Raw genomic sequence first — 17,006 nt, forward strand, 5'->3', positions numbered from 1 at the left:
CTCATTAAACGTGTGGATGACTAGCTCATTGAAAACAAATATTAGTTGCTGTTATTAGAACAAAGAATACAGCAAGTTTCTTGTTTTGTTTTTAATACAAATGTTATAAAATGCACTGTAGAAGTGCAATGTAGGTAGGCCGCATATTTATGAATGTTTCTGGACTGGCAAGACCTCAGTCAACATTGGACTGGACAGGAATCCAGACAGTGATTGCTCTGAACTACTTTCAGATTGTAGATTAATAAAGAAATAGAGTGTAGGAGCTGTGAAAGGGGGTTGAAAAAGGCTAGCTGGTATGATGAGTCTAACAAGCTGGAGATTTGAAAGCAGACAGTGTTTCTTGTTGACTTCTTCTCAGAGCACCAAGTGAAAATGTGAAAGCAGAAGAAAGGACAGGTGTTTTGTTGGACGCTAAAGTTAATGTCCTTGAATAAATGTAATGCAAAATAATCCAGAATTATCAATAGTATTTACATCCAACTCCAAATTGATCTCCAACTTTCTTGTTTACTTTAATCTCTAATGTTTACTTAAAATGCATTGGCCTGTACCTGGGGGGAACATTTAGTTTTCTTTAATTACAAAGTACATGGTGTGATTCCTACAAAAACTCCTATTTGATGCATGCCCTGATGAATTATGTAAAGCTGTTGAAAAACAAGAGGAAATGAATGACTTCATTTACACTTCGCAGTCTGACACTTTGATGAGCCCTAAAAAGGTGCATCAATCTTTATGAGTTAATTTGAAATCAGTCTCTCACTGAAGACAGCACGGCTCATTCGGGATAAGGTGGTTAATAAGCTTATTGAAATCAGCTCTCAGCTCACTTGCATGTTCTTTCACTCTCTCTCCTCTCACATTCACTAGGACTTTCCATCTCTCACATGCAGACAATAATTCACTCACAGACATCTTTCCTTCTTTTTTCAATAGGGTGTCAAACTGAGTTTTTTTTTTCCCCAAGTGTTTCTGTGTTCTTTCCCCACTAACAGTCAAATATGCAGCACTTATATGACTGAACTGCTCCCATTTACTTATACACACATCGGGTATGACAGCTACATTCGTCTTTATTTCTTGGTCATAACAGGTCTAAGAGTAACCAGAATTATCAGTATCAGATCAGTATGTCATACAGTATTAAGGCAAATCAGATGGTTATATTAGGGATTCACAAAGTCTATCTAACACACTACTGTACTTGTAACAGAAGGCCCACCAGGAAATGACTAGTTTGTGTCAATATATTCAGCACGCAGGATAGAATTCACTTACTGGGCCCAAGGGTGCATGGAGGAGGTCTTGAGAGAGCTGAGAGAGTGCCATGTTTAAGGAAATGACTTGAGGAGGTTCTTGGGTCAATATGCTTAAATCAGCTGAATCTGGTTTATTTCCTTCAGTAATAACATTATTTCATTGTAAAGAGGCATGATAAAGCCCAGGGATCTCTATCCAGCACAGAAGCTACACAGGGAATTATAATGGCTTTGTTTTGCAAAGATGAACCGGCTCATTACAAATCAGCTTCTCTTCCATGGTCAGAAGATGGCGGCAGTAATTATGGTGGGGAATCATGTCAATTTACCCGACAGCGACCTACTTGCTATGTTCCCTCCTCACTTCGTTGTCACTGCTCTTGGCCTGGGTGTATCAATATGTATGATATGTGAATTTTACTTAATTCACACTTTAAGGTAACACTTTAAATTGAGTGTCCTTAATTACTGTCTATTTACCACCAGTTTAATTTTGCCAATTTGCACTGTACACAAGTAATTACAGTGTAACTACACAGTCATTAGGGACACTTATGCCCTGTTTCCACTGGCGGACGCATCTGGACACGTCCGGCCCCGGACGTTTAAATGGGTGTTTCCACTGGCTAAGCGTCCGGACGTGTCCGTGTTTTGTGGAGGTTAAATATCTGGTGCTGGAGGTGTCCGTAAGCGTCCGTCCCCACTGAGGACATTATTTGCTTTCAGGAGCGGAGGTGTGCGCTGGACTTGTAGAGAGACAGGGAAGAGATCAGATACATTGTGTCAGAAGATATAATCTCAAGTACCGTGTGGGATCACGAAGAAATTACAGTTTTATTAGCAGCATGGAGTGAAATCCACGTACAGAAACAGTTACTGCTTACAGTTAATATCCAAGTGTATTAAAAACTTGGATTTCACAGGACCGGTGCAGTGCATGACTAGTTAAAAATAGCAGCCGATTGTATTAATATTTTATGAACAACTGGATGGTATTTCAGGCGAACACAATTTAGTTAACGTGTGCCCATTTACAAGTTAAATGAATGAATAAATAAATACAGCAGATCTGGGTTTCCCTCTAAAACAATAAGGACTGGTTTAATAAATGTGTCCATAAACGCCATGACTGAGTAGTGCACACTTTAGTTCAATTATAACCTGCTATATTGTAGCTGGATGATTAATCATGAAACGTGTGTATTTTGTTTGTAACTTGCCCTGGTTAAGGACGTATGCTAAGTAAATTCTAAATAATACGTCAAATAGTATTGTTTGCAGTTACAAATCTGCAGAAAGAGTAAAAAGCGAGTCACGCTGTGCACAAATGATGATGATGATAATACAAAATAGCAAATATGTATTGTTATTGTTGCACATGGAAACGTATTCTTATGGGACGTGCTTGTCTGAATATAATGTTGTCTACACGTTTAGCTCTTCCTAATATCTCTTAACAGAAACGTGTATTTATTACGCTGTTTACAATCATGTAAAGCAGAAAGAATAAAATAGACACACAAGTCCTTTCCACGTCAGGCTGTGTCGCTCGTAGTATTGCTCTGTCTCTGTTTTAAAAATGAAACAAACCAAACCCACAGTCACTGCTCCTCCCATAAGAGGACGGACTTCACAACGTCCTGGTTTTACAAAATAAGCTCTGGGACGCGTCCAGCATGGCATGGCATGGCATCATATGGCACGGACACTTAAGCCAGTGGAACCAAGGCATTAATGTAAAGTGTTACCTTAAAGTGTGAATTAAGTACAATTTGTATTCTTGATTAAATAAAACTTTGACTTTTGACTTGTTCATTGTATACTATCATATCATCCTTGTTAAATAAAGCAGGACATTCAATGTTTTTCCCACTATTGTCACGTGTGTAATGTGGGGGCACCTTGATGACTGTCTGCCTAGGGTGCCAATTCCCCTCACACCGGCCCTGATTACACTGTCCGTGTTGTTCAGCTCCTTAACACAGCAGGATGCGGCCTTATTTGGTTTGGTATTAGGAGAAACTTACTAAATTGCCAATCCGCATACTGTATGCAGTTTCAAGAAAACTGGGAAAGTTTTGTTTTAGAGTAAACATGCTTTCCCCCTCAAAATATCATTAACAATAGTCACATTATATGGAACATATTTTCTTTGTGTCCACCCCCCACACATATATAGCTCACAAATGCAAGAAAAGCATTGTTTCAGTGTGGTAGTGTTGTAAAAGATAGCAAACTAGCCTTTATTTGGAAGTGGCTTCTACTTTCCAGTTTTTTTGTACTCATGTTTAACTTGAAGGCAACCTTAAATCTAAATGAATGTAGAATAGAATATGTTAAATGCTTGCTGCTCTTATTTAATTGTATTTATACAGGAAAACTCCATGGGAATCCTTGCCTTGCCTTGATGGCTGTTGGTAAGTGGCATAGAGATCTCACTATAGTCTTAACAGTGAGAGCAAATCTTCTATGTCGGTGTGCTAAGCCTTCATACTTACTCTGACCTATTTTACTATCATACATGTTTCCACTAAAAGAAAGACGTGTCTGGTGAATTGTCCTTATTTACACGAACCCCACATTTTCAGTTTGAGGTACATTAGCATCTAGAGGGAAAGTAGAGTTTGGCATTCAGAACTACTGCGCTGTTTATCATTATAGAGCATCGCACGTCCAGCATAAGGCAAGGAAGAGTCACAGTCCAATAGGCAACCCCTAAATCATTGTGTCTCTAAAGACTTAAAACAATTAAAGTTGAGCAGGTAATTTGTCCAATTTAGTCATTTAGAGTTCAGATGGAAAATGGCCGCTCTTTGCTTAATTTAATAACTTACTTGCTAAATTGATCCTAAAACCTGCACTTGTTTTTAGAAGCTGATAATTGAAAGTGACACACAACTTTTGCTGGACTGCAGCTGTCCCGGCCTCAGTTGTTAAATGATCAGGGGGAGGTATTTATAGTTGCACATCTTTTTCACTAAAGTGATTCCATTCCTAAACTTTAATTAACTACTATATGTGTTTACAATTTTAGAAGGAGGATTTTAACTAAGAACATAAGAAAGTTTACAAACAAGAGGAGGCCATTCGACCCATCATGCTCGTTTCGTGTCCATTAATAAAGTGATCCAAGGATCCTATCCAGTCTATTTTTAAATGTTCCCAAATTTTCAGCTTCAACCACATCGCTGGGTAGTTTATTCCAGATTGTGACGCCTCTCTGTGTGAAGAAATGTCTCCTGTTTTCTGTCTTGAATGCCTTGAAGGCCAATTTCCATTTGTGTCCCCGGGTGCGTGTGTCCCTGCTGATCTGGAAAAGCTCCTCTGGTTTGATGTGGTCGATGCCTTTCATGATTTTGAAGACTTGGATCAAGTCCCCACGTAGTCTCCTCTGTTCCAGGGTGAAAAGGTTCAGGTCCTCAGTCTCTCAGTAGGACATTCCCTTCAGACCTGGAATAAGTCTGGTTGCTCTCCTGCTCTCCTGAACTGCCTCTAGAGCAGCGATATCTTTCTTGAAGTGTGGAGCCCAGAACTGTCCACAGTATCCAGATGAGCTCTAACTAGTGCATTGTACTAGTGTCTGAACATCACTGCCCTTGTTCTCAATTCTACACTTTTGACAATATACACTAACAGTGTGTTTGCCTTTTTTATTGCTTCTCCACATTGTTTGGATGGGGAGAGTGAGGAGTCCACGTAGACTCCTAGGTCTTTCTCATGCAGTACTTCATCTAGTTCTTTTCCTCCCATAGTGTCATTATAGTGGACATTTTTGTTGCCTGCATGTATTACTTTGCACTTGTCCACATTGAATTTCATCTGTCAGGTGTCGGCCCACAATTGAATATTATCTAAGTCCCTATGAATAGCCTGTGCTGCCGAGATTGTATCTGCTGGACCAGTGTTGAGCACTGAGCAGGACTTGTGAACCTGAGAGAACCTGACGCGTATAAAATGCAACTATAGGCCAGCACTTAACACTATCATATTCTTTGTTTCAATGTTAGAGCATACACATTTTTTAATTTGTGTGTGAACTTGTTAATATACCACGTTCTTTGTTCTAATGTATAGAACACGCATATGTTTATAAATATAAACATTTATATTCTTTATTCTCCCTTATTCTAATTTATTTTTACAATGTTGATTTGTGGTTATTTATCATGAAAATTATCAAAATGTAAAAAGCCTGCCTTCAGTGCATATTTGACAAAATCTGAGGTATCAATGCTAGAAAATGTCTGTTTTGCATGCTAAGAAAGAAGGAAATATTGGCAGATATATCAGTATATCGGGAAATTTTGCTTCCCAATTATCGGTATCAGACCCAAAAGACCTGTATCAGTCGGGCTCTAGTTACTAAACTTACAGTAATCCAAAGGGCGTCTTTCCTTTCTTTGTGTTGCATACCTAATGTAAAAATTGTTAACTAATTACTTTGCTAATTTATGTTGGATTGTAAAATACTCTTCCTACCTTTACTATATATGACAATTCAGAATATATCTGGTTTAATAATATGACATACCTGATTTCATTAAATGATTGTTTGCATGAAAAAACAACTAATTTTAGTAAGGGCTCAGTCTGGTTTAAGGAAACATAAAATCATATAAGTAATTGCAATCTTCATCAAAAGCAAAGCTGTCTTTTGGCATTAGATCTGAGGGCAGAGAAGTGAGAAATCGAAAAGCATTTGGTTTTCTTTGTCACGATTATATTTTGTACACTGTGTGTGACCTAAGAGCCACTCCAGATACAATTTTATCTTCTTCACCATCTCCATTGATAGCCTGCGCAGCTAGTAATCTTAGTATGACCCTAGAGTGAGGTTTGGCACTGTATTAGTTGGATGGTAGTGTGATTTTCATTTTAACAAAGCACTGGTGTTATTTCTTACCTAGAGATGAGTGTTTCATTGTGTCAGTTCCAGGGCCTCTTCTGTTAGGCCTTGTGAGGAAGATTATGTGCAGTAGGGTATTTTGTTTTTAATTTATTTCCTGACAGATCTTCCAATCTGTAAAATCCTGATCATATTTCTATTGATGCCAAGTAACCTGCACTTGTAACCTGTATTTAATGTGTGTCTATCTGTGACTTGTGATCCACCTCATAAATCATTATGCAGTAGTTTACTTTAAAAGAGATTAAATTATACACAAAATCAAGTTGATTGACATCCAAAGCACATCTCATTAACTTAGTATACATCACATACTTTACACTTTACAGTGAAAGTAATGTGTATATTTTGTAAATATACTCAACCCCCTCCTGCCATTGATTATCTATTTGTAGGTTTGTTAAAACTTCAGTGTGCAACTTTGTCAGTTAATGTTGCATCATTTAATTTTCACTAAATTTCAGTGTACATGTACAAATCTTCAGTGAAGCCATCTTTCAAACTAAACAGAATGATATGTTCTCCTTTCTTAGTCAAAGGGATTTATGTGTTTTCCTGATAAATGAGGGTCCTTTTTTCCAAACCTCATGTCTGCTTCCCCTGAACACATTAATGTTTTACTTCAGATGATGTAAAAGCTCTCACTGAACCTGCTGTCCCGTTGGTGGATTATTAAAGCCTATGTGATGCACATCCTGTCAATGCAGAACTACATTGCAGGAATTCTTTACCCCCTTTATGTTGCAGTCGAACATATTTCCAGGCAAATACCACCAATGACAGCAGCATGTTCGGTACTATATCACTTGGAAGCAGGAGGTTGTTGCTAAAAGAGCATCAGCAATACAAGTGCCTCAAACTCCCCCTGTAGTTTAGTATATATCACATCTCAACAGATGTTTTCCACTGGGGGGTTTTCATTAAAGCCTCGATGTAAAAATGGCAGTTCACCAATCTGCTGTCCACTCTGATGCTTATTTCAATTTCAATGCTTTTCCGAAAAACAGAAATATATTCTCAACATCTACATGTGGAAAAACACTCCACGTGTACAATACTCAAAATACTTTGGATTTGGTTCTTTTTCATTCAAGATGTCTGTTTCTACTAAAATATAATATAGGAGTGAATTATTTTAGGAATACGTCTTCTATATGAGGGTGTGTGTTTTTGTGTTTAATTAATTTAGTGCTCCTCTCAGGTATAGATTAATAAAGAACAGTAATGGAAAGGACAATGTATTATTATTAGTAGTAGTAGTAGTAGTATTTGACAGGTTTCAACAATTTTGCAGTGCTTGCTTGTTTATTGGATTCTTTGAAACCTTTCACTGAAGATTTCTCTTTTGCATTATCATGTCATGTGTCTTTCTCAAGCATCTGACAGAAAGGCATTTATACATCGCAGTTTTGGACACTTATGGTTTCCTCCTGAAAACATCAGATCAGATGTATGTGTTTGGCAGAAAGGAACAGTGAATAAATTCGCTGTTGAACATTTGTGGTTACTGCTGTTGTTTTTGAATAGCTGATATGACGGAGTTCATATTCCTGTAATTTTGCAGACCCGGGTTGCCGGTCTGTTAACTGAGTGTTTCTTGATAGTCATCTTCTCTTTGCCTGACATAATTACTAGTTCCTTTTCAATCCTGCTGTCTATCCCATTCCGTCTCTCTCTCTCTGAATGTTTATGCTCAGCATCTCAGACCAATTGCTTTCTTGCTTGTTTTCTGCATTCCCTCTGTTTCCCTGTACAGCCCGTGCTCTTCCTTGTTACATTGATCACCTTTCCCCACATCTCACTCCCTCCTGCCTTCGTCTAATTTCTTTCGCTTCGCTGGATCCTCCTCTGTCTCCCTCTGCCTGTCAGACCGGCAATCTCTCCCTCTGCCCCTGAGTGAGTCATTCTTTTGTGTGTACAGCTCCTCAGCTCAGACTGCCTATAAAACTTAAGCAGATGGTTTGTGTTAAGGGGGGGGGGTGTAGTAATAGAATAGGAAAAAGGCTGTGAGGTTGTAATGCCGTACATCCTTTTTATGCTCTCGGTTAAAGGGCAGGAGGAGATGCATTGGATGGGCCCTCATCCATCTCTGCTCCACTGGGGTAGAGGGTGTGTGAGTGTATGTGTGCCTGTATGCATGTGTGTCCATGTATGTCTCTCTCTCTCTCTCTCTCTCTCTCTCTCTCTCTCTCTCTCTCTCTCTCTCTGTCTAACTCTCCCTCCCTCTCTCTCTGTTACTGTACCAAATAGACTGGGTTCATTTATGCTGCTGCACAGTTCAAAGCATCTGCTCAATGGAGTGCATGTGTTCACAGGGAGGCATTGTTTTTATCTGCCGGTTTTGTCTATACAGATGAGCTTGAGTGCTTGTGTTTTTTGTTTTTTTTCCTTTTTAAAACAAATAATGGTAGATGACTTCCGATGTCTTTGTGTGCTTTTCATTCAAATGCAAGTACAGGGAGAGCAAAGGAAGCTGGAAATGAATTTGTAGATTTTAAAAAAAAAACTAAATGAAATGATGAAAAGATCCGACCACATTTGGCTCATAACATATTAATTGCCTTGAAGAAGAGTTCAGGGGCTGGATGGAGGGGACCTTGGTTTCGGAAATGCCTGGCAGCTAAGCACAGCTTCTGTCTGAAGACTTTTGTTTGTTTTTTCTATGGTGGTTCTTTAGGGCTCTCGTCGTTTTTGCTTTTGTTAAAAAATAAAAAAGCCAGGTTGGATTTGAAGTCTCTCTCTTGCTCACCTGCTGACAGAGCCCGGCTCAGGATGCCCGACTGACTCACAGTGGATTGTACCGCGAGACACGGGGCATCTCTCAGGATGGTGCTGAACTCTGACCTAGTGGCCCTCTTCTCTTTTCTTCCTAGTGATTACATCATAGAGGAGAAGAATGCGGTCCTGCAGAAGAAAGAGAACGAAGGTTTTGGATTTGTGTTGCGAGGAGCGAAAGGTAAGAAACTCTCAACTCCCTACTTTTATCTAAGTATAATAAATGGTGTGTGTGTGTGTGTGTGTGTATGTATGTATGTATGTATATAAAAGCAAGGTAATGTTGAAGCAGCTTTTCTTCCCTATTTTGAGAAATGTTTAAAGAAAGAAAAGATATGCAGCACATAAAATGATGTCCGTGCATGAGCCTTGAACAGTGAGTTGGATAGCGGTCTTTACTGGGTTCAGCATGGGGGTCAGTTTACACATGTACAGCCTTGATTGTGTAATACACAGCAGCGGGTCCATTGTGCGGTTTGAACTGTTACCTTAGCAGCAATGTTGAGGGGAAGGGGTTAGAAGTGTGTTTCTGTGGTTGGGACTGCAGGTGTCTAATCACTTGGCTGAAGTTGTGAAGTGTTCGTGAGGAGGAAGAAAGCTGACAATGTCTGGAATTTTGGAGATGGTACCAAGTTAGAAATCTGGCTTAAGCTTTAGATCTGGGCAAGCTGATTCCTTCAGCTTCCCAGCTTGCAGTGTCACATGAACTTGGAAGCACCATCCCCGTGAATGACATATCATACAAGCTCCCATCTGCTCTCCACCTTGTACAGTCCTTGCTAAACAAAAGAACAAGGATGCGGTTGTAAACCTCGAGTCTGACTCTCAGAATGAACCACTTTTGTCGCAGAGTTCATGTATTTGGCCTGGGAATGGTTCTTCAGTGGAGCTGGAGTCTTTGATTTCTGTTACTTAATACCTTGTCAAAAAAACAGGGACTGTTGAGTGGTTTGTAGCCCACTTTTTTGTGAAAGCCCTTTGAAAAAGAAGTGGGTTTATCAAAAGGTCACAATGAGAGCAGTTGTTGTTTCTGATTGTGTTTTGTCAATTTCCCGTGGAAATAATTTGCATTTCCACCGTATGTGCTAGACATTATTGTTGTTGTTGTTAGTATTGTCATTGATTAGTCCAGACAGTGATAGCCTGCAAGTGTTACAGAGAAAATGCTGTAGATATGAATTTGTAAATCAGTTTGCCCCCATTTGTATATTGTCTTCACATCCCGTCTCCATAGATAAGAGATCAAAGACTTCAGCAGGTGCTTTGCTTGAGTGAAAGAGCCTCGATCCAAAAAGCTTCCTCAGCTTAGCTGTGCTTATATATATATTTATACATGTCTTTACTTTAATGTTTGTGTTTAACCATTTAAAGTTTCAACAATGCAAGCATGGCAGGGGCTCTAAATAGGCTCATCTGGTAGAAGCCGGCACCCTAGAGTGAATTTGGCCGTAAAGCCTGCAGGTTGTCTGTTCAAATCCCGACTGTGACACCAGCTGTCTGCGGTGGGGTGCTCTCAGGGGTGCCAACCAACCAGCCAATCAGCACCAAGGGACCATGGGTAGCAGTCAGTTGAGGGATCATCAGCTCTGGACACATTAGTGACAGACTGTGTCTTCTCACCTGGAGAATAGAAACGGATTTAAATCGACATTGCCAAGTCCCTAATAGTGAAATTATTCCCTAAAGTTACCCGTATGAACATTTACTGTTGTAGACCATGTTAGACCCAAAGTTTAGTTTAAGGAAGCAAAGTGAAATCATAGAAAAGGCTCAGAAAGCTGCCAAAATCATGTGCATATTTTCTGTGGTAAACTTTCAAAAGGTGTAATCCACAGGAAATGACATTGAAGTGTCTCATTAGAAACATACCTGAGGTGTAGTTGCACTTTAATCGTTAGAGGTATCCAATGTGCAGTTTTTATGTTGGAGCCCTGCTGTTTTGTCAGAGGCTGTCATTGAGGACTCCTAGTCACAGACACTTGATCTGCAAGTCTGCACATTATCAGTAATGACTGCTGGTCCTCCACCTAACACAAAGACCTGCTGTTTGTGATTGTGGCTTACAGCATGAAAAAGAAAGAGATTAAACACTTCTGAGCATGTCTTTGTAATGGCTTTTCCAAATTGATGGGTATAAAAGAGGAATTGATTGTTCTTAATTTATATAATTTAGCTTTCATAAGAAGAAATTGGCAGTGCTAAATGTATCTAAGCTGTTGGGCAAATCAGCTGGCCCTCTTATCACTAAAGCTTTCTCACCATACTTTGTTTAGTTTAAAAATATTCCTCATTTGTTTACATACCCTATTGCACAAATGTCATGAAGTGTGTTTGCTAAGAAACTAATTTTCCAATCTCAAGTGCTAAGACACGTGGTCCATCATGATTCCCAGAGAAGATGACAGGCTTTGAAATATGTGTTGACATTACTCAGTAGCTAGTAGTTACTTGAAATACATTTGCTTTTTTATAAATCATTCAGGCTTGAGCTCCTGAAAAATGAAGCTATGTAGAAGTGATGCATAGAAGAAAACATAAGTAAGAAGGTGACTTTCCCTCATAAACATATTGATTTATCTATGCTGGCCATAATATGGGGCGCCGTTTGTGTCATACATAAGTGCTTTTGTGCACGAAATACACATTTAATACAACAAAATATGAAACATGTGTGATTCGCTTTGTACACAAAAAACGAAATGTTGTGCATGAAATGTATTTTTCATTGGATCATGTGTTCATCTCTGTGTATAGCAGATCATCTGTCAATAAGCAACACAAATATCCATCTTATGCAATTCTCTGACAGAATGATGGATAGATGTAGTGATTGGCACTGTGAAAGTCTGGATTAAATAGTTGGGAAAAAACAAATGAACAGATCAATAGAAATGAGAGGCAGCAGATGATGTGACACAACGTGTCTTTACTAATATGTAGAACAATAATTTATTTTGGTTGGCTCTTGTCGATGGACTGATTGATTGTTTGTCTTGTAATTAAAACAGAATTCCCTTACAGTTTACACTGGACATCTAACGTTGTCTTTAACTCTTTCAGTTCATTATTGATTTTAACTACTGTCAGGGTAATATTTTGAGGTTGAGACTTTTCAGAAAGTAAAAAACTGGTTGGAATCTTATTTAGGCTATTTAAGTCTATCTTAAGAATCATTGCTGTATATTTGCTCAAGCATGAACAATGTTAATTTCCTGCATCTATAAATGATACACACAATTAAAAAATATGATATGAAAGAGGCATTAATAAATGTCATTGTTCTACTATAATATACTACTACCCTACATAAAAGGCTTTATTTTTTATTTTAATGAGTCGGACAAAGTTCAAATGTAAACACAACTGAATGGTGCAATGTTGTGAGCTGAATGAATGGCAATGGCTTGCGTTAAGCTGTCAACGCAGAACAGCGCGACCAATTACTGCATATAGACTTGGTCCCATTGAACAGTTCCACTTGACAAAGGCCCAGTTTCCATGGAGGCTTTATGTGAAGTGACAAAGCATGGGCACATGTTGGGAAAATTAAATGGCCCTAGACTAGGACAAAGTGAATTGCATTTCCACAAGGATTTTGAAAACCACACACTTTTAAACAGAAACACACATTTCATTTTAAAATGTTCAATAGCTTTATCACTATTTCAAATATCGTACCATACATGTTTTGAGGGAATGGGACAGTTAGTTGTACATCTAGCCTGTCCTTTGACTATCCACTGGCAGTAGATACCAAGACATGGGGATATAGACATACCTTGTCTCGTCTGGTCCCTTTTTGAAGAGCTTGTTTTGTTTGGTTTGGTTTAATGTTTTGGGGTGTTTGTCCCCTTTTAAATTTAAAAAGTCAATGAGCCAATAAATTCTTCATGAATTAATTCCCCCAAAACTGACATTTTAGTAACAGCTAGAAAAATCTACACTTCCTAGTGACAGTATTGCTTTCAGTGCATTGAAACCACATTTGTTTGAAGTTGTTCTGCCACAGCATATTACAGTGGCTAATTTAAATATCATCCCCCAAGTTCCCTTCTTCTTTGTTTACCAGTTTTTATTTCTGTCAAGTGAAAACATACATTACATGTTTATATCTTCCTGCTGTTTAATTATCTTCAACTCCCGTTATTATTTAATTTCCATGGGAATAAGGTAGAATGAATAATTGTTTCTGACAGGAAACGTGTGATCTTACCATTTCAGCTGACAGGGCTCACTTCACAATGGGATCCTGTTATTCCAGGACATATTTGTTTACAGTAGGAGATTGACTTTACATAAAGCATTGAAACTAGCACGTGGAGTGCAGTTTAAACTGCCATGTTGATAGTCCTCTGTTGCTTCTCAGGGCACTGCAGTCATGTGGAAGCGGTAAATCTGCTATGTGGCTGCATGTTGTGTTCATGATATATTGCTGTGCATAAGACTCTTAGAAGGAACCTCACACAAAGTAAAAACTGCAAGCAAAGATTGTTTTATTTTAAGTACATTTAATCACACACACACAGAAATATGTGATCATTGCTGGCTATTTATAATGAAGAGATAAAGGAAACCTTTGTGTTCCATTGACTGTGGGAACATATCTCTACTCCAGCAGTGGTTTGCGGTGACGTGGCTTCACTGCCTTCCAATGCTGTCACAGAGGTATGGCTGTAGTCTTTGTACACCTGTCCCCACTCAACCATTCCAGCATTTTTATTTGAGCAAAATCCCCCTTGTGCTTGTACCAGGAAATACTCAGATTCATGATCATTTTAGGAACGATCCTTATCTATTTAAGCAGTTCATTTGCACTTAGATTCACTACAGTATATCTATTTTCTTTATGTCCCTCTTAAACACGGCGCATCATGCTTTCTGCTCTGGTAACTATAGTAACAGAAGACCACACTTACTAGGATTTTAAAATATACCGGCTGCTCGAGACAGTAATGGCTGTTCGCATTTTTTGAAGATTTAGATAAGTGAAGAGGATGAGTGATACACCTTTTCCAAAGCGTTAAAGCGCTTAAAAAGTAGGCAGATGATAAAAGCAATCATTGTAGTGGAAGAAAATTAAGTTGCATTAGATTATTCTCTGCAACACTACAATCAACAGGGTATAGGTGAAGAATGATGTTGCAGGAAATGGCTGCAGTGCGTTTTAGTGCCAGCAGCCACCATGAGATCTTCCACTCAAGCCTTTTGCACACCCAACTCCATCCTGGTCCCAACCACCCTCTAATAAGGCCTGGCTCTTAACTAGGTGACTCAGTTGGGCCACATTGCCCACATACAGGCATTTATAAACTAGTCCAAACTGGAACCAATTCTACTAGTGATCAAACCCTAAAGAAAAATAATAAAAGACTAAACCTAACCACATGCATAAGTTTCATTACAATAATGACATTGATTTGTTTTTATTTACCCTGCTTCTATGGATCTGTAAAAGCATCCACTATGAAGCATTAGGTGTCCTTTAAAGTTAATAGATTCCAGTGACATTCAGTTCAGCTTCTGAAATTAAAATTATTTGTGTTTACTACAACTGGTACTTAAATATGCCTCTTGTTGGCCCACTTTTCTGAAACACCTTTAAACAATTCCAACATATCGTCCTCTATTGTAGGGAACTGACCAGAATGCTACAAGTTCAAAAGCTTTAGGTTTTGTGTAATTTGACATTGTGAGGTTGCAAAAACAATTAGGGCACCCTTTTAGCATTCTACATAGGAAAGTTTGAAGTGTGTTTACTAAGCACACACAAATAAAAACACCTGAATATGTGAATGGTGGGGGGTGGAAATGATAGTTACAATTGATAATGCATTATATAAATTCTTATAACTCTAGTTTCTAACTATAGCAAGGCAGAACACTAGCATTTTCAATCCATAATCAAATAGGTCACTTATATTAAATATTAATACAGAAAGTCTGAGGAATGTAAATCCCAATCCAGACATTTTTTCTGTTAAAAGTTTTAGGAACTGCGAACTTGTGTACTACTGATCAATTATTCTCTGTAAAATGCTTTTCTGTGCAATGGATTGCAGGGACTAGGATTACATGTGTATCAATGGGAATTGTATGCGATCAGTACCATTATTGGACTATTATTGAACAGAAGCCCTAGAATGTTGCAAGGGCTGATGGGAATCTGGATGTGGAGGAAGTGGTCACTTAATAAACCTACACTTCTGTTATGCTAATATGTACTATTATTTAAACACTTACAGGAGAATACAAAATGCGGTCTATGAATTATTAGAACTAATATCAGAATAATGCATTATTTTTTGGTTTTGTATTTGTTTCTCATTTCCTTGTTTTTAAAATTGTCCAGGTGTTTGCAAATGTGTAAGCTGACAGAATACAAATATACAGTTTTTAACAACTCACTGTTTCATGTCATGTTGGGGTTCAGCTGTCTCCACTGCTTTTCCACTACTTTCAATTTCAGTGTTTATTCTGGCTCTCTCAGCTGCCTGATGTGAGCACAACCCATATAGCAATTCAGAGCAATCCCATATAGCCCTGTTGCAAAATGCAGTAATGATGTGATAATAATGCATTACCTGGGCTGCATCCATTTGCATGCAATCCATTTACCAATTAAGTGAAATGGCAGAAAGGAATCTTGTAAGAGATTCTGTGTTGGTATTTAGAACATGTTTAAAGGGAATTAATGCATGGGTTCCTGATGGTTTTATAGATACCTTTTAATTATCAACTGATTAAGACCGGAATAAAAAAGGGTGATTTGACTTCTTATTTTAATAGTCCCTTCAATTAAGCATTTAATACCACAGTGAAATGAGACCCCAGGCCTTGGGGACTGTAGTTGTCTACATCTGGTATGAACAATAATGTACCAAGATCATAACACTGCTTTACTGAGAGCCTTCAATTATCTTCCTATGGCTCCTATAGACTCCTGCATACTGCCTTTTCTTGTTAGTTTTTTTTTTCTCTTCTTCTTGTGTGTGTGTTTTTCTGTGTATGTGTTTTATATATCATAGCAGCATTTGGAAATATACATCATGAGATATTTTTAAGGTCTGCAGTCTTAATTTGGAAAGCTTTGAACTGGTTCCCTTCCTGTTTGTTTTATCCCCAGCGATGCGTCTCCTTGGGTAACGTTCATTCTGAATGAGATTCTAGTGTGTACTTGAAAGCTCTTGGTGATATTATCAGGAAAGGAAATCTTAGTTTTCATTTTTACACTCACACACACATCAGTGCCAGCAGGTATGTCTATACCTGCTCTCAAATAATGTTTAACTGGAATTCACTAACTAATTCATAGCTAATAAGGCCACAAATAAAATAACCCTGTAAGGCACTGTTCCCCACTAAAATATTGTGGAGGGCCACTTCAGTAAACCTGTCCCTTTTGGCTTGCCGCATACATTGATCCCCTCATTCCCCAACATGAAAAACAATGTGTTTCTAATTAAACTTAACGTGTGAGTAATGTATGTTTAAAACACACGTAATTAATATAAATAATATATATATATATATATATATATATATATGTCAAAATGTCTAGTATGAGGGTATTAGCCAAGCAGCTGAGTGACTATTCCATGGGTCTGCGAGAGACACGTCTGGTCCACAGGACATACATGATTTACACTGTGTAAATGTATTTTATCACATTCCAAAATATCAGAATCATATTTGCTTAAGCTTTTTAAATCTGCAAATGTAATTTGACAATGACCGTTGAGCAGAAATGCATGTAATAAGCTGTTCACCTCAGCAGCCATTCATTTTTGATGAACAACAGATTTGAAATTGTAAAAAATCACAATTTCTAAATACTTTTTAAGTTTGTAGGATTAGTGTATAATGTTTCGTGAATTATTATGAGCCGTGACAGTTCACGTTTTATGAATAGCAGTATTTTGTCCCCTAATATAGCAGTTATCACTACTGGTGTTGAAAGGGGTGTGTACATGATAGTTGCCATGGTTGCCTAGTCATCATCTGTACCCTGATAATAACCAGGTGAGTTTATTCACATGGAACATTGGCAATTAATTATCCTTACT

The 17,006-nt window shown here is 38.2% G+C and overlaps 1 protein-coding gene across 1 annotated transcript in view; it reads left to right on the plus strand.

The window, feature by feature from the left end:
* shank3a (SH3 and multiple ankyrin repeat domains 3a) overlaps positions 1-17,006 on the plus strand; it is a 385,335-nt gene that overhangs the window by 344,182 nt on the left and 24,147 nt on the right. Inside the window, exon 16 of the mRNA XM_066724020.1 lies at positions 9,042-9,124. Within this exon, the coding sequence (XP_066580117.1) occupies positions 9,042-9,124 (83 nt within the window). The remainder of the gene's footprint in view (positions 1-9,041; positions 9,125-17,006) is intronic.

Source organism: Amia ocellicauda, chromosome 15 (assembly GCF_036373705.1).
Source record: "Amia ocellicauda isolate fAmiCal2 chromosome 15, fAmiCal2.hap1, whole genome shotgun sequence".
Classification (NCBI taxonomy): domain Eukaryota; kingdom Metazoa; phylum Chordata; class Actinopteri; order Amiiformes; family Amiidae; genus Amia; species Amia ocellicauda.